The 24,922-nt window shown below is 41.5% G+C and overlaps 1 protein-coding gene across 3 annotated transcripts in view; it reads right to left on the minus strand.

Annotated features, from left to right (window-relative positions):
- Positions 1-24,071, minus strand: part of lbr (lamin B receptor) — a 69,701-nt gene extending 45,630 nt beyond the window's left edge. Inside the window, exons 1-6 of one of the 3 annotated variants that reach the window (XM_048531349.2) lie at positions 23,928-24,071; positions 10,240-10,407; positions 7,473-7,673; positions 6,737-6,829; positions 1,767-1,932; positions 592-788 (exon numbers count right to left, since the gene is read on the minus strand). In XM_048531349.2, the coding sequence (XP_048387306.2) occupies positions 592-788; positions 1,767-1,932; positions 6,737-6,829; positions 7,473-7,673; positions 10,240-10,404 (822 nt within the window). In that variant the 5' untranslated portion in view covers positions 10,405-10,407; positions 23,928-24,071. Of the gene's footprint in view, positions 1-591; positions 789-1,766; positions 1,933-6,736; positions 6,839-7,472; positions 7,674-10,239; positions 10,408-23,927 lie in introns of all 3 variants that reach the window. The other 2 variants (XM_048531348.2, XM_048531350.2) reach the window with 2 other exon arrangements.
- Between the last annotated feature and the right edge of the window lie 851 nt (positions 24,072-24,922).

Genomic DNA, 24,922 nt, shown 5'->3' on the forward strand with positions numbered 1-24,922 from the left:
GAAGTTATTAATTCTACTATGTAAACATAACCTAGACTCACTATCGACACTCAGAAGGACAAGTGTTGCAACATCATGAGCATAGGTAAGGTCCTTTGTCACACTCACAAGGTCACAAACTGTCCTGACTGAAACAAAATCACAATCACGCCAACTTAAAAAATCCTACATATAATGATTTTTTTTTGCTTAAAATTTTAGTCATTCACAAATCATAGCTTTAGACTAAATGGTGGCAGATTTAAAAGAGCAATGAGGAGAAGTTACTTCTCTCAAAGGGTTATAAATCTGTGTATTCACTGTGCTAGAGCACGGTGGACACCAGACACTAATTAAATTGGAGATAGAAAGATTTCAATTCAACAAAATAGGTGATAGCCATGCTCTGGTTTGTTTCTCAGCAAAATGCCTCAATTAATCAGCATAAATTCGCCAGATTTATTACTTAAAGCTCAGCACGTGAACCGGCAGTCATTATTAAACTGGTGCATTCACCTTGACAACATTTGTACCAGCGGCGAGAATACCAAAAATATGCAGAGTGGTACCTACGTCTCAATACTAAAAATGCTAAAGCATAACTTGGATTACCTTTCCAATGGGCAGTAGGTAGAGCAGAGCCTGGAATAAAAACCACAGGACAAAGACGCCTAGTGCATTACTACTCCATAACATCTGCAGGGTTGGCACAGGGGGTGGAAAACTCTGAATACTGGCATCATCTTCCGCACACATCAAAAGCAAGAGAATGACCGTGAAGGGCAATAAGAACATGATGAAGAAGACACCTAAAAGAAAGTGAAATGTTAGCCTGCAGGCATCAAAGTGGGAACTGGCAAACGTACATCTTTCACTCTAACTGCAAATGACTCAATGACTTCTCTGTTGGCGAAAGTTCAGTTAAGAACACTTCCCAAACAGAGGGAAAATCTTAAAACTTACTACTATTACACTTACTACTTGAAAGCAAAAAAGGAAAATACAGGGAATCTCAACTAATGATCAAAACCATAAATGTAATCCTAAATAATACCAGAACATTTTTTAAAAAATAAACATTAATTGCAGAGGCATTTCATCTATTCCCAAGAACATAAAAGGAGTAGGAAACGATAAGGCCCTAGCCAGGCTGTTCTGTCAATGAATGAGATGACGACTAATCTGACCTTGACCTCAACTATACTTTCCTGCCTTCTCCCCTTAATCATTGACAACCCTATTGTTCAAGGACCTCTATCTCAGCTTTGAATATATTCAGCACACCTCGACAACTCCCAAGGTACGGAGTGCCAAAGATCCATGTTTCTTTGAAAGAAATTCCTCCTTTCTAACCTGAATGGGTGATCTCTTATTCTGCAGTTATGCCTCCTAGTTCTATGTTTTTCCCAAATGATAGATATTAAGCCAAATGGCCTAGAATACTTCTACTTCATGCTATCTATTTATCATCTTTTGTTTCAGCTATCTTTTGCTGGTTTCTAATTCTTGTTTTTAAAAACCTCCTGGTCTGCCATGAATCTTTAAAGCAGAGTATGAGTTCCCTTTCAATTTGATACTGCCTATAACTTTAATTTGTCCTCCCAAGAGAGTCTTTTTCACTATTTCTTTGAACAGACAGGCTTTTGTGAAGTTAATTTTTAAATCTGAAGTCATCAAAAATTTCACTGACTAATCTATCTTAACTAAAAGAAAACTGGTTAGAGAATATAACTTGCAAGGCATAGTGGAAAGAAATGCATGGTCTCAGAAATATCCTCTGATCTTACCAATTCTACCTCCAAACTCCCGCTCTTGAGTCTGCACTGCTTGTTTTTTAATGTACAGATGGTCATCTTTTGTTTCCAGTTCTACAACATTTTTTTCTTGCTTCTTGGTTCGAAGATTGTAAGGGAGATCCAACTGGTCTGTTACAATTTCCTTCCGTATCTTGTGCTAAGTTAAATGAAACATTTGACAGAAAGGGAAGAACAAGACTACATATGAATTACATAACTCAACAATAACTAGAGATCACCATACCCCTATCTTCCCCCTTCTCCAAACAAAAACCACTGAATAATTTTCACAATACTTTGAAACTATAATAATGTGAATGGACTAACAATGTACATGTGACAACAATAAATCAGAGACACAGTGAAGGAAAGTGTTGTTTTGCATGCTATACAATCAGAACGTACCATACAAAGTGCATCAGGGAACCTACTACAGAATATAGTATTACAGCTGCAAAGAAGGTGCAGAAGGAGTTCAGAATTAACATTTGAGAGGCCCCTTCAAAACGCTGATAATAGTGGGGAAGAAGCTGTTTTTGAATCTGTTTGTACCTGCATTCAAACTTTTATATCTTCTGCCTGACAGAAGACAGAAGAAGAGTGTAGCCAAGATGGAAGGGGTCTTTGAATCGGATGGTTGCTTTCCCAAGGCAGCAAGAAGCATAGATGGAGCCTGTGAATGGAATACAGGTTTGCAAGGTGAACTGGGCTGCATTCATGACTCTCTATAGCTTCTTGTGGTCTTGGCAAGAGCAGTTGCTCTTATGCATCCAGGGTAGGATGTTTTCTATGGTGCCTTTACAAAAATTGGTCAGAGTCTTTGTGGACATGGCAAATTTTTTTAGCCTCCCAAGGAAGTAAACACATTGTTGTACTTTCTTGACTGTCACACTGACATGGACAGTCCAGAACAAATTGTTGATGATCCTCACTTCCAGGATCATGATGCTCTCGACCATCACCACCTCAGCAGAAATGCTCTCCACTCCACTTCCTGAAATTAATGATCAGCACCTTTGTTTTTCTAAGGTTAATGGAGAGATTGCTGCCTTTACACCATGGCACTAAGCCATGTATTGTATCCTTGTAGTTTGAGATCTGACCTACAGCAGTGTTGACAACAAACTTGTAAAAAAAAATGGAGCTGGCGCAAAATTTGGCCACACATTCATTACTATTTACAGAATATAGTAGGGGCTGAACACGCAACCTTGCAGGGGACTAGTGTTGAGGATTTTTGCACAGTTCATTATCAAAATACACTTCCTCAACTACAGAAATAAGTAAATTGTCAGCAAAACTGATAAATGAAAGTTTTCTGTAAACTAAGCAGGACAGCAGGAGAGTAACAAAAAAGGGAGCTCAAAATAAAAACTAAAACTGAGCAAAGATTCTGCAAAGAGACAACACAGACACAAAAGCATCAGAGATAATGGGAACTGCAGATGCTGGAGAATCCAAGATAATAAAATGTGAGGCTGGATGAACACAGCAGGCCAAGCAGCATCTCAGGAGCACAAAAGCTTTTGTGCTCCTGAGATGCTGATTGGCCTGCTGTGTTCATCCAGCCTCATATTTTATTATCACAGACACAAAAGCATTTGGGTTTTCTGCCCATATTGTAAGAAATCGCCAGTTTGAGCTCAGTTACGTTACTGAGTCACAAACAAAAGTCAAACATCATCCGTCAGCAAAGAATGAAAAAGAATATTGGGAATCCCAAGAAAACTAGCCACGGAATGGCACAAAATTATCTATACTTCCTTGGCTATATCATCATGCAAAAGTAAACAAATCCTTAAAAGAAAAATCAGTTAACATTCAGTTACATCCATGGAAAGAAACACCAAGGCCAAACAACAATGACCGATTAAAAACACTCCCTATCATAATTTCTCACCTGCTTGGTCAGAAATAACTAAATCTTAGGAATATCAGATAAAAGCAAAATACTGCAGATGCTGCAAGTCTGAAATACAACAGAATATTCTAGAGGAACACAGCTGGTCGGGCAGCATCCGTGGCGAGAAAAATATTGTTAATGTCAAGGCTGACATCACAGCATTTGCTTTTTTTAAAAAAAATAAATAGGGATATCAGTTTGTTTGTTCAATCTCAGAAAATAAATTTAGGATTGAGGCCATAATTCAATGCGAAGGCATCAAACCCAAATATAAAAGGGCAGCATAACAACAAACTAGCCCATAAAATTGAATCTTCAGTTGAGATTCATGATACAACAGTACAGCACAGAAGTTGTCTGCTGAATCCAGATTCTCTGCCAATACTTTCAAAGAGCAATCCAGTTAGTCTCACTCCCCTGCCCCACTTCAACTATCCATTTCCATTTTAAGTGTGACCATAGAATGGTGGATACTGATTCAGACAGTTGATTCTAAATCCTAAACACTCCTTTCAATAAAACAAACTTTTTATTTCTTTTGCTTTCTGATTATCAATTATTCATCCACTGGAAACAATCCATTTCCATTTACTCTATCTATACCCCTTAAAATTATAAAGGCATCATATCTCCTCTGTCTTCACTATCTCTAAAAAGGGAGAAGAACTCCAGCTTCTCCAGTGAAGCCATTTAACTGTAATTGCTCCAGTCTGGAACCATTCTAGCAAATCTATTCTAAAACAGATTTAAAATCTTTACATCCTTCCCAAAGACTTTTCCCCAGGGCAGGACTGACTGCCACGAGGGGTCATAGTTTTAAGGTGTTAGGAGGAAGGTATAGAGGAGACGTCAGAGGGAGGTTCTTCACCCAGAGAGTTGTGAGCGCATGGAATAGTTTACCAGTGGTAGTCGTGGAAGCGGAGTCATTAGTGACATTTAAGCGACTGCTGGACATGCACATTGACATTTAAGCGACTGCTGGACATGCACATGGACAGCTGTGAATTGAGGGGAATGTAGGTTAGGTTATTTTATTTTTGGATTAGGAATATTCCACGGCACAACATCATGGGCCGAAGGGCCTGTACTGTGCTGTACTTTTCGATGTTCTATGTTCTAAATTGTGCAGTTCAGAATCAGACATGATACTCCTGCTGGGTTTGAACTGAGGTTAGACATGATTTAACAAATCTTCGCAGTTTTTGTTTTCTTCAATTGATTAAAGGATATTTACTGTTTTGTTAACCTGCCAAACTATCTCCAAAGTTGTGCACATAAACAACGAAGGTCCTTTTCTTCATTCATTCTCTTTGCAGGCTACTTGATACAATTGTAAGTCTCACTCCTTGTTATTTCTCCCAATATTTTAAAAATATATTGATTCACAGGGGATGGTTGTCACTGGCCAGGCCAGTATTTATTACCCATTCCCGAAAATGTCCAGAGTCAACCACGATGCCTCAGACGTTTCTTGCACTGACTTTAGTTTGCCATGTATTCTCCAACTCCACCACCACATCTCTATCATCATGATGTCTATTTCGCATTGTATTTTACAATGCTTACAAGTTTTGTGGCATCTGAAAATTTTATAGTTGATTCCTATGTTCTGCCCTACCCACAACTCCCCAAAAGTCATTCACGTGAATCAGAAATCATGGTCACAGTATTGACCATTGGGGTACTCATTATATACCCTCCAGAATGGAAAAAGTAATCAAATTCACTACAATTCTTCTTTTCCATCATTTAGCCAATTTTACATGATAGTGATACTTTCATCCCAAAAATAGGGGTTGACTTATACAACAAATATGAAGTGAACTGCCAGCCTGGTGTGGGTAGTGGCCATTTTGAAACAGCATCACCATTTAATGCAAAGACCGTCTTAAACTCCATCACATCTTTGTAATATAACCCATTAAATAGCCACCCAGTTGCTGAATCAAGGGGACAGAGTTGGGATTAATGGGTATTTTCAGGTTGGAAAGATGTAAGTAGTGGAGTGGCACAAGGATCAATCCTCAGCCTCCAGTATTATGGACTTGAAGGACAGGACAGTGTGATATCCAAGTTTGTTGACCACACAAACACAGGAGGCAAGTTGTGACGCAGACAGAAGGAATCTGCAAAGGAATATAGATAGGTTGAGTGACTAGGCAAAAACCTTGGCAGATGAAGTTTAAATATAGGGAAAAGTGTGAAGTAATGTACTTTTGTAAGAAAACAAAAAGGTAGGCTATTATTCCAATGATGTGAGACTCAAAAAAATTGTACAGCAAGGGGAATTTGGATGTTTATGTGCATAAAATATAAAAAGTTACACGCAGATGCAGCAAATAATTTGGACTTTTTGGCTGGGGGCGTTGGACTTTAAAAATAGAGAAGTCTTGTTACAAATGTATCGGGTATTCACGACACTACACCTGGAGTACAAGCACAATTTCAATATTAAGGATATACAAGCATTGAAGGTTACTCAGTAGAGATTCAATACATTGATTCCTAGGATGAAGAGGCTGATTTATAAAGAATGGTTAAAAAGGTTAGGCCTGTCATCAGTAGAGTTTGGGAAAAAATTAGGTGTGACATTTTTGAAACCGTCAAGCCCCAAGGGGGTTTGACAGGACAGATGTTGAGAAGATGTTTCCACTAGTAGCGACATCTTGAACTAGGAGACATAGTTACAGAATAAGGGGACATTTATTTAAAACTGAGATGCAATGGAATTTATTGAAGAGTAGTGAATGTCTAGAATTCTCTGGAATTGTGAAGGTTACATCACCAAGTATTTGTAGAGAAGCCAGATAGATCTTAACTCCCTGATATTTCAACGATTTATGAGAAGCTAGCATGAAAGAGGAGTTCAGGCCTGGGGCGGAGTAACCATAATCTTATAGAATGGTGGGGCAAAATTAAGGGGCTGAATGGGCTACTCCTGCTCTTACTCCTTACATTCTTAGAATGAGAAAGTAGAGGTCAGTGGATCCTTGTAATGCTTTGTACCATTGAAGTAACACTGAATGTTATCAGTACTCTGGAGAAGGGATTTCTCTACCTCAACAATTCTGTAGGTATTCTTGGCACTGTTCTCCTCCTCCGCCTCTTTGTAGTTTATCACAGAGGTGGGTTTGCTGCTTGTGCTGTTCTCCTGAAGCATCTCACAGAAAAAAAAGCATCAATAAGACTTAGAATTTAAGCAGTGTCTTTCAGAATTTAACAAAATGTTTTATTTGGTCTCCCTAAACACAACTACACAAAACTGCTAATTCGATTGAGACCTAACAGTAAAGTAGTCCAAATACACTAACAGTATTAACCACCATTCAAAGTACTAGTACACATTTGCTGGGGCTCTATTCATTTTAGGGATGCTTCTAAAAAGCTAAATCAATGTAAAAAGCTTGCATGAACAATATTTCCTCTTTGCCTTTCATCTTCTTTTGTATCTCTGTGATCACCAGCTCCCAGAAAAATGACAGATTTCTAACATTTTACCTAATTTGATGCTCAAGAGCAATTAAGTTAAATTCCTTTATCACATTTCTGTTAAAATTTCATTGCACCTCCAACTATCCCACCTTTTAATAGTTACTATAATTGCTAATCTCCACACAGCCACAGAGACAGTGGCATACAGGCAGACACCATGAGACTGCCTCTTTGCCATTCTCATTTCTAGCCAATACTGAAGTCTGTTGAGGGTCAAGAGGCCGAGTTGAAGACTAATACAGTCACATGACCACAGAGGTTAGTCCTGAGTCAATCCAAATCTTGACAAGACCTTCACATACCTGATGGACAAATTTCAGTGCAGGCACATCTTCCTTTTGCACTTCTTCCTTCTGCATGGGTTTCTTAGTCTCCCTGCCACGAGAGTTTGAGCGCTTGGGGGCTTGTGTTCTAGCTGGAGAACGTGATCGTGATCGTGATCGACTACGCTGTCGAGAAGATGATCTTGAATGGGCTTTTCTCATTCTAAAATAATTTAAGGGCTAACAGAAGAAAAAGAAAAATGTAACTAATTAATTACGGTTTTACTTGCACTAAATATTTTCAAATATCCATCAGCAACTTGAATTAACATTGTGCTCAAAATCCAAACGGTTCTCATTGCTTTTCTGCATCCATTGTTTGCTCATGTAAACACTACTAAATTGATTTTAAAAATCATGCTTGAACTGCAGTCAAAATCATGCAGTTAAGGTAAATGGAATATGCATTTGGAGCGGATGAGGTCACTTTTCTGGAGGGTGCTCCAGAGCCTCCACTTACCTTCACAGAGGTCATGGCTGACACGATTACTCCATAATCTTGCATAATCTTTCACTCTCTTGCTGCTCAAGAATCTATCTACTCTTGCTGTAAAAATATTCAAAAACCCCTTCTTCCATAGCATTTGGAACGATCTTTTGAGAGAGAAAAAAAATTCTTGTTTTCTCACAAATGGATTACTGCTTATTTTGAAAGAGATTTTAGGTTCTAGCTTCTCCCATGAGAGGAAATATCTCTTTCACCTCCAATGTGTCAAGACATCACAGAAACGCATGTTTCAATCAAGTTGTCTCAATATTCTAAACTCCATAAGATACAAATCTAGCCTATCCAAATTTCCTTCCTAAGTCAACCTTCCAATTTTAAAGGAGCTTTACTAAACTACTTGAACTGCCGCCAATACATTTCCACCCTTCCTTACACAGCAAGATCAATCCAGCACTGAGATGTTGCAAACCCTGCCACTGGACAGGTAGCAAAGCATTCTGGACATTCACTCTTTGCTGAAAAAGTGAAAATTCCCCCCATTACACTGCTTCTTACTATCACTATGTTCCATTTTGCTCCCCACTATTACAGCATTCTGTACATTACCATGAACAGTTGTCTCATCAGACTTGCCACCCTACTCTCAACAAAACTATCTGAAAGAATCTGTCAGACAAATGTGGAGGGCTCCTGCACTCTTGTTCTCTGTACCTGCTTATCCATCTCAGCTGTAGCCACACTGCTGCCCCCATCACTGGCCATTTGATAAAGTCATAACGCCTCCTGCTAAAAGTAAACCTCACATCCCCAAAATGTTGCAGTGTATGTAGCATGGGTTAATTGTATAATACAATTCTACACCAACATGGAAAAGCGATACAATTATTTAAATCGTTAACTCTCCCTCCTCCCTACCTTCTATACAAAAACCAAACCTTTCCAGGATTCCATCAGTTCTCAAGAGGGTAATAGTGGACCCGAAATATTAATTGATTTCTCACTACAGATTCTGCCAGACCTGCCGAGGTTTTCCAGCAATTCGTTTGTTCCAATTTCCAGCATCTGCAGTTCTTTAGGTTTTTAGTACAACTATTTCTCTCTCCAGGCTTTTGAATCTTTTATTGCATAAATTTCACAAATGTCAGTCCTTATTTTTCTTCAGTAAGACAAGAAGTACCTCTCAAGTCACCTTGATCCTATAACATTATTTCTCACACAATGTTAATCTTTCCTTTCTTTTGGAAATCTGTTAAGGTTCCCTCTACCCCAAAAGGTGGTCTTCTGTTCTTTTAATTGGCATCATGTTACTCTTCTACGGATACATGCTAAAATTGAAGAAAATACTGATACCACTCAGATGATCCTTAAATGTTTTGGAATAATTTCCGAACAACACTAATTTTAAGCACAGCGTTATCAAACGATTCCTGTGAACTTCTGCATTTCGAAGATGGCACAAACAGAACCAGACTTGGCTTGACATTAGAAAAAAAGATATTGAGTGAGGTATTGGTAGTGACTGATACAAGTTATCTAAATAAAATGTAAACAACTTCAAAAAGCATATGAAGAGGATTCTTTTCAAATTAGCAGCTTAAATTGAGACAGAATAAAGAAGTTGGTGATTGCCAAGTGTCCAATATCTTTATCTTAAAGATCAAATATAGCTGATTCTGAAAATTGGAACAAGAAAAATAAAAAAAAACAGCTGGAAATCCTCAGTAGGTCAAACATTTGCAGGTGGAACAAAGAACTACTGGTTGTGGCATGTTAACTTCCAATCCTGACTGCACTCTGGACAGAGGTGGAATTAGTAGGTGTAGTGAAAATATTCCTCAGCATGCTTAGGATCAAAAAAAAGGATGGATTTGCTGGCAGAAGGAAAAAAAAACTTTCCTGTTCTGACAATTTCCTTTTAAAAGATATTTAATAAAGCATATGCCTTCTGATTTTTCCATTGCATTACCATGGGCCTGTTTCAGCACACTCTTAGTGTAAGATCTCAATTTAGGTAGCACCAGAGACTGCAGCATCCCAGGAGACCCAAGCCAGTGTAAAAGGGAGAAGGAAGTAAAATCCACTGGAGAACTACTTTGTACATGCACAGCAATTAACTAATCGTGCGCAAGATTCAGTTCAAATGGTGGAACACAATCTACTATATGATTCAAAGCAACTAATGTCTATACCATCAGTACAGCAACAATTTCAAATGCAAGATTATGGTTAGAGCACAATTGCTTGCAATATCACAAAGATATTTGCTTCAATTCTTAAATCTTCAGTCACCAACATCACCTTGACATCGCTTTCTTTCAGGTCCAGTTCAGTACCATCCTTATACTTGACTGCATACAGCTGGGTGCTCTTGTTGTAACCAGTAACTTGAACCTCATAGTACAGGTTACTACCCGGCCAACGACCCATGACCATTTCACCATCTGAGAAAGTTTTGGCTGGCATTCTCTGAAAGAAAAGCAGATACTTTATTCCACTTGTAGCCAGCAGACAAGAATATGAAAATAAAACCTCTGGTTATTAGTCAGACTATTCCTTGCCTCTTAACCTCAGGACAAGTTCCAGAGGACCATGCTGTGGGACAAACGTGGGAAAGTTGACTGGTAATCTTATAGAAGTTTATAAAATTATGAGGGGTTTAGACAGGATTAGCCGTAGGTGTCTTTCCCCAAGGATGAGGGATTTCTAGGCTAGGGGGCACACTTTTAAGGTGAGAGGAGAAGGTGGTGCATGTGTGGAACAAACTTTGAGGAAGTGGTGGATATGAGCACAATTACAACGTGTAAAAGACATTTGGATAAGTACATGAATAGGAAACGTTTGGAGGGATATGGGCCAGGGGCAGGCAAGTGGGACAAGTTTGGTTTGGGATTATGTTCAGCATGGATTGGTTGGACTAAAGGTCTGGTCCAAGCTATGTGAATCTATAAATAACTTGATTCTGGCTTTACTAAGCATAACTCATCATTGTCTACAGGAATAGTGCCAGATGACTGGAGGATAGCAAATGTGGTTCCCCTGTTCAAGGGGAGTAGAGGCAACCCTGGTAATTTTAGACCAGTGAGCCTTACCTCAGTTGTTGGTAAAGTGTTGGAAAAGGTTATAACAGATAGGATTTATAATCATCTAGAAAGGAATAATTTGATTAGGGATAGTCAGCACGGTTTTGTGAAGGGAAGGTCGTGCCTCACAAACCTTATTGAGTTCTTTGAGAAGGTGACCAAACAGGTAATGAGAGTAAACCGGTTGATGTGATGTATATGGATTTCAGCAAGGCGTTCGATAAGGTTCCCCACAATAGGCTATTGTACAAAATGCGGAGGAATGGAATTGTGGGAGATGTAGCAGTTTGGATCGGAAATTGGCTTGCTGAAAGAAGGCAGAGGGTGGTAGTTGATGGGAAATGTTCATCCTGGAGACCAGTTACTAGTGGTGTCCCGCAAGGGTCGGTGTTGGGTCCACTGCTGTTTGTCATTTTTATAAATGACCTGGATGAGGGCGGAGAAGGATGGATTAGTAAATTTGCAGACGACACTAAGGTCAGTGGAGTTGTGGATAGTGACGAAGGATGCTGTAGGTTGCAGAGAGACATAGATAAGCTGCAGAGCTGGGCTGAAAGGTGGCAAATGGAGTTTAATGCAGACAAGTGTGAGGTGATGCACTTTGGTAGGAGTAACCGGAAGGCAAAGTACAGGGCTAATGGTAAGATTCTTAGTAGTGTAGATGAGCAGAGAGATCTCGGTGTCCATGTACACAGATCCTTGAAAGTTGCCACCCAGGTTGACAGTGCTGCTAAGAAGGCGTACAGTGTTTTAGCTTTTACTAATAGAGGGATCGAGTTCCGGAACCAAGAGGTTATGGTGAAGCTGTACAAAACTCTGGTGCGGCCGCACTTGGAGTATTGTGTATAGTTCTGGTCACTGCATTATAAGAAGGATGTGGAAGCTCTGGAAAGGGTGCAGAGGAGATTTACTAGGATGTTGCCTGGTATGGAGGGAATGTCTTACGAGGAAAGGCTGAGGGACTTGAGGCTGTTTTCATTAGAGAGAAGAAGGTTATGGGGTGACTTAATTGAAACATATAAAATAATCAGAGGGTCAGATAGGGTGGATAGGGAGAGCCTTTTTCCTAGGATGGTGACGGCGAGCACGAGGGGGCATAGCTTTAAATTGAGGGGTGAAAGATATAGGACAGATGTCAGAGGTAGTTTCTTTACTCAGAGAGTGGTAAGGGAATGGAACGCTTTGCCTGCAACGGTAGTAGATTTGCCAACTTTAGGTACATTTAAGTCGTCATTGGATAAGCATATGGATGTACATGGAATAGTGTAGGTTAGATGGGCTTGAGATCAGTATGACAGGTCGGCACAACATCGAGGGCCGAAGGGCCTGTGCTGTAATGTTCTATGTTCTATCATTATGCTACATAAAATGCAGTCCATACAGTGTGGAAACAGGCCCTTTGGCTCAACAAGTCCACACCAACCCTCAAGGGCATCCCATCCAGATCCATCTCCCCATAACCCACCTAATCCACACATCCCTGGATACTACAGGCAATTTAGCATGGCCAATCCACCTAGCCTGCACATCTTTGGACTGTGGGAGGAAACCAGAGCACACAGAGGAAACCCATGCAGACACAAGGAGGATGTGCAAACTCCATACAGACAGTTGACCGAGGGTGGAATCAAACCCTGGTTCCTCACTCTGTGAGGCAGCAGTGCTAACCACTGAGTCCCGCGCCACCCAACTGTCACACGCCTGGCTTTTCCTGCTCCATGGCAATATCACAGCTGCACAAAAAAACAGAGAACACAGGAATACAAAGTTTCAGAAAGTACTCAAATTACAGTTGGTGCCCACTGGGCTTCAGGTCTTTAGACCTTGCTGCCTCCACACACCAGGCTCCAGCCCATGACCCACTTCCAGGTCTCATCCCCCAGGGTGGCCTGGACTTGGGCTGCCTCCTGCACCAGACTCTGGCCATTGACGCACATCCACAACTTGTCATCCAGGTCAGCCTGGACTTGGGCCACTTCCTGCATGTATTCTATGCTAGACTTATTTTTTAAAAACTATTTCAATTCTGTAACAAGCATTTAATGTATTCTGTACCTTGGTAACATGTGCTTTAAGAAGGCACCACAGCAACGGCATTACAAACTTTCACTGCACTCATTCAAGCGGACGTGACTATAAAGGCTATTCTAAATGCTAGTTAAAATTAAACAAGTCAGAACACAAGTAGAAAACTAAACAGTATTGGTTCATTTATCTAAGGCAAGATATAATGGCATTGGAAACATTCCAGAAAAGGTTTATACGGTTGATCTTGAGTCTGGAGGGATTTTCTTGTAAGGAAAGGCGCAGTTGACTGGGCTTGTAATGCACCATTCTAATACAGGTAGCTATTCAACTGGCTTGGGGTATGCAGGATATACAGTAGTAGAGTAAGTGGAATAGACATTGTTCTGTGGCCAGGATCAAAAGTCCCAAAAGATTGTGTTGCCTGCCTGGTACCCGGGTTCAGAATCTCTCATCTGGGCTACAGAGGAACTTGGGAGTAAGAAGGAGATGATCCGGTTGTGATCCATGTAGGTACCAACGATATATGCAGAAAATGATATGGGTAGTTAGGGACAAATTTAATTTTGTACCACTTGGCTGCTTTTTAAAAGCAGTAAATGTGTAGCAGAAGCAGGTTTGAATTCATTAGACAATGGCACAAGTACTGGTGAAGGAAGGGAACTCTACTTATGGAATGGCTCCACTTGAATCATACCAAGAACAGAGTCCTGGAAAATTGCACAGCTAGGGTTGTAGATAGGGCCTCAAATTAAATTTAGTGGGGGAGGGGGTTGGGGTTGGGTTCCACTGCACAGAAAATTACAGAAAAGTAAGGGGAGCAAAGCTCAGAAAGTTATTATATTTTTCAGAACAGTAATAGGAGAGAGAACACTTAAGGTTGCGGAAACAAGAATCGGACAAGGCAGCCGGGAAAGAACTGAAGAATGGACTTAGGAGAGCTAGAAGAAGGTATGAAAAGCCTTGGCAGGTAGGATTAAGGAAAACCCCAAGGCGTTCTATATTTGAGAGAAACAAGAGGATGACCAGAGTGAGGGTAGGGCCGATCAGGGATAGCAGAGTCGGAGGTGGTAGGGGAGGTCCTAAATGAATACTTTGCTTCATTACGCACCAGGAAGAGGGACCTTGACGTTTCTGAGGACAGCATGAAACAGGCAGACATGCTCGACCAGGATGAAGTTAGGAAGGAAAGTGTGCTAGAAATTTTGAAAGTATAGAGAAGTCTCCTGGGCCACACGGAATATACCCAAGGTTTCTACGGGAAGCACGGGAAGAGACTGCTGCACCTTTGGCAATGATCTTTGCGTCCTCACTGTCCGCTTGATGATTGGACGGTGGCAAATGTCATTACTTTGCTCAAGAAAGAGAATAGGTATAACCCTGGGAATTACAGGCTAGTCAGTCTTACTTCTGTAGTGGGCAAACTATTGGAAAGTATTCTGACAGATAGTATTTATGGTTATTTGGAAAAGCGCAGTTTGATTAGAAATAGTCAGTTTGGCTTTGGGGGCCAGGTCACGTCTCACAAGCTTTATTAAATTCTTTGAGGATGTGATGATATACATTGACGAAACTCAGGCAGTGGACGTGCTGAATATGGATTTTAGCAAGGCATTTGATAAGGTTCCCCATGGTAGGCTCATTCAGAAAGTAAGGAGGCATGAGATTCGGGACATTTGGCTGTCAGAATACAGAAATGTCTGCCCAATGGAAGACAGAGTGTGGTAGTAGATGGAAAGTATTCAACCTAAAGTTCGGTGACCAGTGGAGGATCAATATAGGTAGAGTGCATCATTCTTCATGGTGGAAGATGCCAGCAACATACCAGAACTTCACAAGAGTAAGGGGACAAAAACAGGTGCAGTGGCCATCACTGAGGAGGAGATGCTGGGGAAGCAGAAGGGTCTGAATGTGGATAAATCAGCTAGAATGGATGGACTACATTCAGGATTCCGAAGGAGATTGCTGAAGAAATTGTGGAGGCGTTGGTGGTGATCTTTCAGGAATGACTGTGAGATGAATTTATGTAACACCCCCATTTAACAAGGGAGAAGGGGGCAGAAGATGTGAAATTATAGGCCAGTTAGCCAGACCTCAGTTGTTGGAAAGATTTGTGGGTCTATTAAGGATAAGATTGCAGAATATGTGGAAGTGCATGGTAAAATACGGCCTAGTCAGCACAGCTTTGTCAAGAAGTTATGCTTGACAAATTCATTAGAATTCTTTGAGGTGGTAACGAGCAACTTAGAAAGAGCCAGCGGACATCAGCTATTTGTATTTCCAGAAGGCTTCCGACAAAATCCCACACAGGAGGCTGCTAAATAAGACAAAAACCCATAGTAAGATAATAAAGTGTGAAGCTGGATGAACACAGCAGGCCAAGCAGCATCTCAGGAGCACAAAAGCTGACGTTTGTGCTCCTGAGATGCTGTTTGGCCTGCTGTGTTCATCCAGCTTCACACTTTATTATCTTGGATTCTCCAGCATCTGCAGTTCCCATTATCACTGATACAAAGAACCCATAGTGTTAGGTTCAAAGTACTGGCATGGATAGAGGACTGGCTGACTGACAGATGGCAGAAAGTGGGTACAAAGGGGTCTTTTGCAGGATGGCAGCCAGTGACTAATGGAGTTCTGGAGGGGTGAGTGTTGGGGCCACAACTATTCATATTATACTTTAACATTGGGATGAAAGAACTGAAGCCATTATTTCCAAGCATGCAGATAACACAAAGATAGGTGGAGGGACAGGTAGTGTTTAGGAAGTAGAGTGGCAGCAGAAAGACAGGCTAGAAGAATGAGCAAAGAAGTGGTACATTGGATTTATGTGGAAAAGTGAGAGGTTATGCACTTTGGAGGTGTAGAATATTTTCTGAATACGGGGGAGGCTTCAGAAATCTGAAGCACAAAGGGACTTGGGAGACCTAGATCAGGATTCTCTTGAGGTTAACATGCAGGTTCAGTCAGCAGTTAGAAAGACAAATCTAATGCCTGTATTTGTTTGAAGAGGGCTAGCATTTAAGAGCAGAGAGATAATAGTCTACACTGTGCAATGTGGCTAAATTTCCAGTTTAAATGCTATCTGGAAAAATGAGTACAGACCACACTGCTGAATCCATGAACCAATGTTTTCTATCAATCCAGAGGATGGCTCCACCATCCTCACTCATCGTATCTAACAGGGATGGGGGTAAGTTGAGTGAGTGGGCAAGGATATAGCTAATCGAGTGCAGCATGGAAAAATGAGAGATTGTTCATTTTGGCACAAAGAATAAAAAAAAAGTAAAGTATTCTCTAAATGGTGAGAGGATGCAGAGCTGCTGTGCGGCAAGGTCTGGGTGTCTGGTTACATGAATCATGGAAGATTACTTGCTGCACCTGCGTATTAATCAAGAAATCTAATTGAATGTTATGCTTTATTGCAAGGGGAATTGTATACAAGAGTTGGGAGATTAGACTTCAATTATACAGGGCATTGATGAGACTTCATCTAGAGCACTGTGTACAGTACTGTCAATGTACTTACAGAATATGGACGTACATGGAATAGTGTAGGTTAGATGGGCTTGAGATCAGTATGACAGGTCGGCACAACATCAAGGGCCGAAGGGCCTGTACTGTGCTGCAATGTTCTATGTTCTATAGAAGTATGTTACTGCATTGGAAGCAGCTCAGACTAATGGCTTCAGGTTAAACATGGGAAAGGAAATTTCCTACTGGTTATCATGTACCATGTTTCACCCTCCCTCCACTAATAAACTCAGTATTCCTTCACGTTGAGCAACACTTAAGAGGAGGCATTGAGGGTGGTAAGAGCACATTGTACTCTGGTTGGAGAATTTTAACGTCCACCACCAAAAGTGGCTTGAGAGGAGCACTATTGATCAAGCTTTTCAGGCCATAAAAATTTGGGTCTGCAGCAGGTGGTGAGGGAACCAACAAGAAGAATAAGCATTCTTGACCTCATCCTTACCAATTTTCTGGCTGCAGATGCATCTGTTCGTGTCAGTATTGATAGGAGTGGCCACCAGAGTCCTTGTGGGGTCAAAATATCACCTTCACATTATCCTCCATCATATTGTGTGGCACTATCTGTGCTAAATGGGGCTGACTTTGAACAGATCTAGCAACTCAAGCATGGGCATCCATGAGTTGCTGTAGACTATCAATAGCAGCAGAATTATACTCCAGCACAATCTTCAACTTCATCACCCAGGATACGCAACCATTACTAAGCTAGGGGATCAACCCTGGTTCAATGAAGAGTGCAGGAGAGCGTGCCACAAGCAGCACCAGGCATACCTAAACAAAAAAGTAAGGTGTCAACCTAGTAAAAGTTACCAAACAGGACTACTTGCATGCCAGATGGCATAAACTGCAAATGATAGACAGAGCTAAGCAAACCCACAACCAACGGATCAGATCTAAGCTCTGTAGTCCTGCCACCCACAGTGAGCATTAAACAACTCACCTCCACAAATAAAAGGCTGAACCTTTCGCAGTAATTGTTAGCCTGAAGTGCCATGGGGATGATCCATCTTGACCTCTCCAGTGGTCCCAACATGACAAGTATCAATTTTCAGCCGTAACCGGTTGGAGGCACTGGGTACTGCAATGGCTTTGGATCCTGACAACAACCTGGCAATACCGAAGATTTGTGCTCCAGAACTTGCTTCTCCCCGGCCAAATTCTTCCCGTATAACCATAAATACTGACATCTACTTAACAGAGGAGTGGAAAATTGCCCAGGTATGTCTTGTACAGAAAAAGCAGGACAAATCCAACCCAGCTGATGACTGAGAATAAACTGATGGTGTGATATGGAAGGTGTCAATCTTGCTGAGCAGTTTATTGCTGCTTGGTAATGTCCAATCTGCGATCTGCCAGGGCTACTCAGCTCCCTACTTCATTACAGCCTTGGTTCAAACATAGGCAAAAATAAAATTGAAGTCTAGAGGTGAGGCAAGACTGACAGCCCTTGACATCAAGGCTACATTTGACCAAGTATGGCATCAACGAGCTCTAACAAAGTAAAGGGGGAATACTTTCTGCTGGTTGCAGCCATGCAACAAGATCTAGACAATATCCAAACTTGTGCTATCAAGCGCCAAGTAACATTCTTGTCACACATATGCCAGGCAATGACCACCACCAATAAGAAGCTATGTAATCACTGTCCGCTAACATTCAATGGTGTTACTATCATCGAATCCCTCAATATCTACACACTGGGGGTTACCACTGGCGAGGCCAGTTGAGTTCTAGTCACTATATTTGTGGCCAGGGAAAAAAGGACAGATGCTAGGAATACTGCAGCAAGTAAGTCACCTCCTGATCACCCATCATCTTTCAAGGTACAAATCAGGAGTGTGATGGAATACTCCCTACTTGCTTACATGGTTGCAGTTCCAACATCACTCGAGAAAACTTACCACCACCCAGGACAAAGCAGTCCCCTTGACTGGCACCACATTCACAAACATCCAATCCCTCCACCATAGTAGCAGAACTGTGTACTGACTAACTATCTACAAGACGGACTACAGAAATTCATACGACCTTTCGACAGCATGCTCCAAACCCATGATCACTTCCAACTAGAAGGACAATGGCAGCAGATATGTGAGAACACAACCATCTGCAAGTTTCCCTCCAAGCCACTCACCACCCTGACTTGGAAATATACTGCCATTCCCTCATTGTTGCTGGGTCAAAATGCTGGCATTTCCGTAATAGCATTGTAGGTCAACTCACAGCAGATGGACTGCAGTGATTTAAGGTGGCAGCTAACTACCACCTTCAAAGGCAACCAGAGACGGGCAGCGATGCCTGCCTCCCACAAAATGAATAAATAAAAACAAAGTGCTAATATCGGCATGGACAGAAAATTGACTGGCTAACAAGAAGCAGAGTAGGAAAAAGTGGATCCTTTCAGGCTGGCTGAAAATGTGCAATTGTCAATTTTAGCAGAGAAAATAAAAATCTTCTTAATGGCAAGATGTTGCCAAGCTCTGATATGCAGAGATCTGGGTGTCCTACTGCATGAATCACAGACATTTAGTATGCAAGTACAGCAAACAGTCAGGAAATCTAATAGAACGTTATGCTTTATTGCAAGAGGAACTGAATACAAGACTAGGGAGGTTATGCCTCAGTTATACAGAGCACTGGTGAGATTGCATCTGGAATACTGCGTTCAGCACAGGTCACCGTGCCTGCAAAGGATGTTAATGCACTGGAGACAGTTCAGAAAATGTTCACTCGACTAATACCTGGGGTGAGAAGCTTGCCTTATAAGGAAAGCCTGAAATGTCTGAAGACTCAAAGGTAGCTTAACATCCTAAGGGAACTCGACTGGGTGGCGTGGATGTGAAAGGATGTTTTCTTTTCTGGTCAGTGTTGTAGTTTTAAAATAAGGGTTCACCATTTAAGATAATAATTTCTGAAAACAGAATGGATGTAGAACCTTTATATATTTTCAAGGCATAGGTATATACATTCTTGATTGAAGACTTCATATTTCCAGAAGATCATAGGACCGCGCTCTCTAATGAGAGATGGTTGCTGGTAGTTTAACCTGAGGGTCATCATGCCTCAGACAAGGAATGAGGTTGAGAAGGCATGACCTTAATGGTAACTTCAGTCAGTGGGGAAGTGAACCTGTACTGCTGGCATCACACTGCATCGCCAATCAGGTATCAGTGAACTCAGCTGGCTGGACAGCAGATTCTTGATTACCAAGTGTATGAAAGATTATCATCAGGATTATGCAAGAACGTAGAAGTGCGACAGAAATCAGATCAACCACAATCTTTTTGGATGGTGGATCAGGCTTGAAGGACCTAGTGGTCTATTATTGTCCGTATGACACTTTTTCTGGTGTCTGTTTGGAAAGGAAGTTGCGACCTCAAGTATAAACCAGTGTCATTCCATCAGTCCATGCAAAAATTGACCCAAAAGATGTTTTTAAAAAAGAAAGTGAGTTGTGAGCAAAAGCAGACAGCAAGTGAAGTCTAAAATCACAAATGTAGGAAGAAGCAAGGCAAGTCAGCCGGCTACAACTTCAAGAGTGAATGTAGTTAAGTATATTTGAAGAGTGCTAATCTTTTAAACGTCTGAGCAATTAGAACTAAAATTAAAAGCCTAATAGCTTCTAATATACACTCTTGTTAATTTTAAATCAAGATATAATAATGATTAAATTACTTTCAGTGATCTAATTCATCTGCTCAATCTTCAAGTCAATTGTTCCTTCATTCTCTATGTAAAGTTTGAACTTTGAAGTGATGCAAGCATTTCCAAACAATGGAGAATAGCACCCTGCCCTTTACTGATATCTACATAGTTGATTAAAAGGTGTTCACACAATCAGAACCTGGGAACTTTCTGGGGGAATGATAGTGTCCCCACCTCCAGGCTAGAAGGTCTGGTGGTCTTGACAGATTGATCATAAACTCACTGAGCAGCAAATTTATATTAGATTCCCTACAATGTGGAAACAGGCCCTTCAGCCCAACAAGTCAACACCGCCCCTTGCAGCATCCCACCCAGACCCATTCCCCTATAACCTACACACACCCCTGAACACTATGGGCAATTTAGCATGGCCAATCCACCCAGCCTGCACATCTTTGGACTGAGGGAGGAAACTGGAGTGCCCGGAGGAAACCCACGCAGACATGGGGAGATATATCTTAAAGGTATCCTCTTTGTTTATATCTGTTCACACCCTGCTACCCCCCTCCAATTCAAAATACAGTTTAAACTGGCCAAAACTTCTGCACACAAAAGACCACTAAGTGGTAAGAGGTTGGGACTTTTATCCCCTTGGAGTGTAGTATGTTGGGGGATGACTTAGAGGTTTACAAAATCGCAAGGGCATAGATAAGGTTAATAGCCTTTTCGCTAGGGTAAGGGAGTCTAAAACTAGAGGCATATTTTTAAAGGTAAGAGTGGAAAGATTTAAAAGGGGCCCAAGGAGCAACTTTTTCCATTCAGGGTAGCTCTTACGTGGAACGAACAGGTGCTCGTCAGAGTTAAAATGACAGGATATATCGGATGAAAACGTGGATGACAAGATGGTGTCAGAGGAGGGGTTCAGACTCCTGGGGCATTGGGACTCGTTCTGGGGGAGGCGGTACCTGTTCAAATTGGACGGGTTACACCTGGGCAGGACTGGGGACTGATGTCATAATACATATTAATGATTTGCATGAGGGAACAAAATGTAACATCTCCAAGTTTGCAAACGATACCAAGTTAGGTGGAAGGGTGAACTCTGATGAGGATGCAGAGATCCTTCAGCATGATGTCAATAGATTGGATGAGTGTGCAAATCAATGGTCGATGCAGTATAATTTGAATACTTGTGAGGTTATTCACTTTGGAAGCAAAAACAAGAAGGCAGAATACTACCCGAATGGCTGTAAATTGGGAGAGGGGAGTGCGCAGTGGGACCTGGGCATCCTTGTGCAACAGTTGCTGAAGATAAGCATAAAAAGTGCAGTAGGTGGTACAGAAGGCAAGTGGTACGTTGGCCTTCATTCCGAGACATTTCAAGTACAGGACCTGGGATGTATTGTTTCAGTTATACAGGGCCTTGGTAAGATCATACCTAAAATATTGTGCACAGTTTTGGTCTCCTTTTTGAGGAAGAATGCTCTCGCTCTCAAGGAAGTGCACAGAAGGTTTACCAGGCTGATTCCAGGGATGGCAGGACTGACGTTTTGAGGAGAGACTGACAAGGTTTGAATTGTTTTCGCTGGAGTTCAGACGAAATGGGAGGGGGGGTGGTGGTCTCAGAGACTTATAAAAATTCTAACAGGATTAGACAGGGTACATGCAGAGTGGATGCCCCTGATGGTGGGTGAGTCCAGAACCAGGGGTTGCAGTCTAAGGATTCAGGGAAGACCATTTAAGACAGAGACAAGGAAACATTTCTTCACTCAAACAGTGGTGAGCCTGTGAAATTCATTATCACAGGAAGTAGTTGAGATCAAAATACTGAATGTATTCAAGAGGCAGCTAGCTTTAGCACTTGGAGTGAACGGGATCAAAGGTTATGAGCAGAAAGCAGGATTAGACTTCTGAGTTGGACAATCAGCCATGATCGTAATGAATGGTGGAGCAGGCTCAAAGGGCCAAATGGCCTTCTTATACTCCTATCTTCTATGTTCCTATGGCCTGCCAGAGGAAGTGGTGGATGCAGGTAGTTATAATATTTTAAAATACATTTGGACAGGTAAATGAACATGAAAGGTTTAAAAAGGATATATGCCAAATGCAGCTAAGTAGAACGAGTTTAGTTTGGGAAACGTGGTTGGAATGGACAAGTTGGTCCAAAGTTGTTCAACATGAATGCCCTACAAGGAATGAAGTCTCCTAGCCTTTGCCAGTCAGGCCCATGTAATATGCACACCAGTGGCAATGTAATACAGTCTTAATTACCCTCCAAATTAAACTAACAAGCCATTCAGTTCAAGGGCAATTAGAAATGGGCAATAAGTTCTGGGTTTGCCAGCAACATCCACATCGCAAAGAATAAGCAAGCAGGTACAGCGAAGCATCGATTTGATCCTGAATAACAATATTTTGAAAGATAATAAAGTGTGAAGCTGGATGAACACAGCAGGCCAAGCAGCATCTCGGGAGCACAAAAGCTGACGTTTCGGGCCTAGACGCTTCATCAGAGAGGGGGATGGGGTGAGGGTTCTGGAATAAATAGGGAGACGGACCAAAGATGGAGAGAAAAGAAGATAGCTGGAGAGGAGAGTATAGGTGGGGAGGTAGGGAGGGGATAGGTCAGTCCAGGGAAGACGGACAGGTCAAGGAGGTGGGATGAGGTTAGTAGGTAGGAAATGGAGGTGCAGCTTAAGGTGGGAGGAAGGGATGGGTGAGAGGAAGAACACGTTAGGTAGGCAGAGACAGACTGGGCTGGTTGTGTGATGCAGTGGAGGGAGGGGAAGAACTGGGCTGGTTTTGGGATGCAGTGGAGGAAGGGGAGATTTTGAAGCTTGTGAAGTCCACATTGATACCATTGGGCTGCAGGGTTCCCAAGCGGAATATGAGTTGCTGTTCCTGCAACCTTCGGGTGGCATCATTGTGGCACTGCAGGAGGCCCATGATGGACATGTCATCTAAAGAATGGGAGGGAGAGTGGAATCTGCAGTTCCCATTATCTCTGATACATATTTTGAAAGATGTCTGGTTTACAGCAAGTTAAAGAAATAGACTTTGCTTAATAGCGGTGAGCCGAAAAGATAAAGGTGCATTTAAAAAACTGAGCTCAGTGAGGCACAGGAAGTACCTCCCCATACACTTGTTATCCAGCAGCCTTAGAGAATAACGTCCAAAAACACCGAAAACAAAGCAAAGTGAATTATACTTAAACACAAAAAAGTAGAACTTTTTAAAAAATATCTCTTCGGTAAGGAGAAAAAAGCTATGTTGAGACCGTTTGCTTTCAATATTTATTTTAAAATCCGTAGACGTTCAAAAATGTTAACTAGAACTCGGAGAAAATACCATATAGATGACGAGCGCATTTAGTTCTGAACCTGAAACTGGAGAGAAAAATCAAGTTTTTAAAAAAACTTTACTGGGGTCTTGCAGTTTTCCGAGATAAAACTATCAAAATCCTGTCACGTTAACGCAAATAGTGGGGTACGGGGAGATTAAAACGTCTCAAATGTCTTTGCGCTCAAAAGCAGAACATTTCGGGTTTTTTTTACGCGTTATTTTGTTTCCACCCACCATTTCAGAAGAAACTTGACAGGAGGAAACACATCGCCCGCCCTCTCAAAACGTCAAATAAAACAAGTTTACGAAGAAAAACAATAATTTTTACTTCCAAACTCTCATCAAGCATACAGAAAACATTACCTTAGCTGAAATGTTTAAATCTTTTCTTCAAAATAAACTCTTCTCCTACGATCTAAAAAGACAGTTTTTTTTTGAAATACAAATGTTCTCGTTTTCCGCCGCTACAGCTCACGAGCTCCACAAAGGCGCCAAGACCACTCATTGGCCCAGAGCGAAGAGTTTGCACGGCCTTGCCGCTCGCGGATTGGCTGAACTCGGCCACTCGAGATCGCGTTCCATCATAACGGCCGTTACAAAATGGTGGAGTTTACAGAAGCGGGTGTAGTGTTGTTGGCGGTTCCGGGCCGAAATGACAAGCGTCAATCGAAAGTTATGCCGTTTCCTCCGTCTTACACTTTCGGAGAGAGGAAAAAAAAGTTCAGATAAAACTCCTCTTGTGGGAAGAAAATTGTGACAGCCATTAAACGCACATCATCTCAGGTTCTGCAATCCCGACAGATGCTGGAAATCCGAGATAAAAACAGAAAATGCTGGTTCGTAGGCAGCAGATCACATCTAAAGACATAAAACAAAACTGGAGTTAACATTCAGGTGAATGGTCACATTCATCAGCAATGGAAATGGTTACAAGGGAAACATTGCAAACTTTTAAGGAAGTGAAAAATAGGGTTGAGTGAAATTAAGCGGCAAGTGTTATGTAAGGGCTTTAAGTTGTACAATAATCTCTAACATAGTGTTAACAGCAGTTGCACTTTCCCCTGCCACCTTTCCAGAGCTCACTCTGATTTTATTTCCCCTTCCCATACCAACACCTTCCACAAAATCACAGGATGCCTCCTTGACTTTTACTGCGGGGAACCTTTGGACTGTTCAGGCACCAAACACTTTAGGCTGGGATCTTTATTTGTATTTCTTTCAATTTACTATATATGGAAGAGGGTGATCAATTATGGCCAGCATTGACAGGTTGGACTAACGGGTATGTTTCTGTGTTGCATAATTATGATTCAAAGTTTGCATGTGATAAGTAAATTGGTCAGTGGGTAAATATTGAG

This window comes from Stegostoma tigrinum, chromosome 4, assembly GCF_030684315.1.
Source record: "Stegostoma tigrinum isolate sSteTig4 chromosome 4, sSteTig4.hap1, whole genome shotgun sequence".
In the NCBI taxonomy this organism is placed as follows: Eukaryota; Metazoa; Chordata; class Chondrichthyes; order Orectolobiformes; family Stegostomatidae; genus Stegostoma; species Stegostoma tigrinum.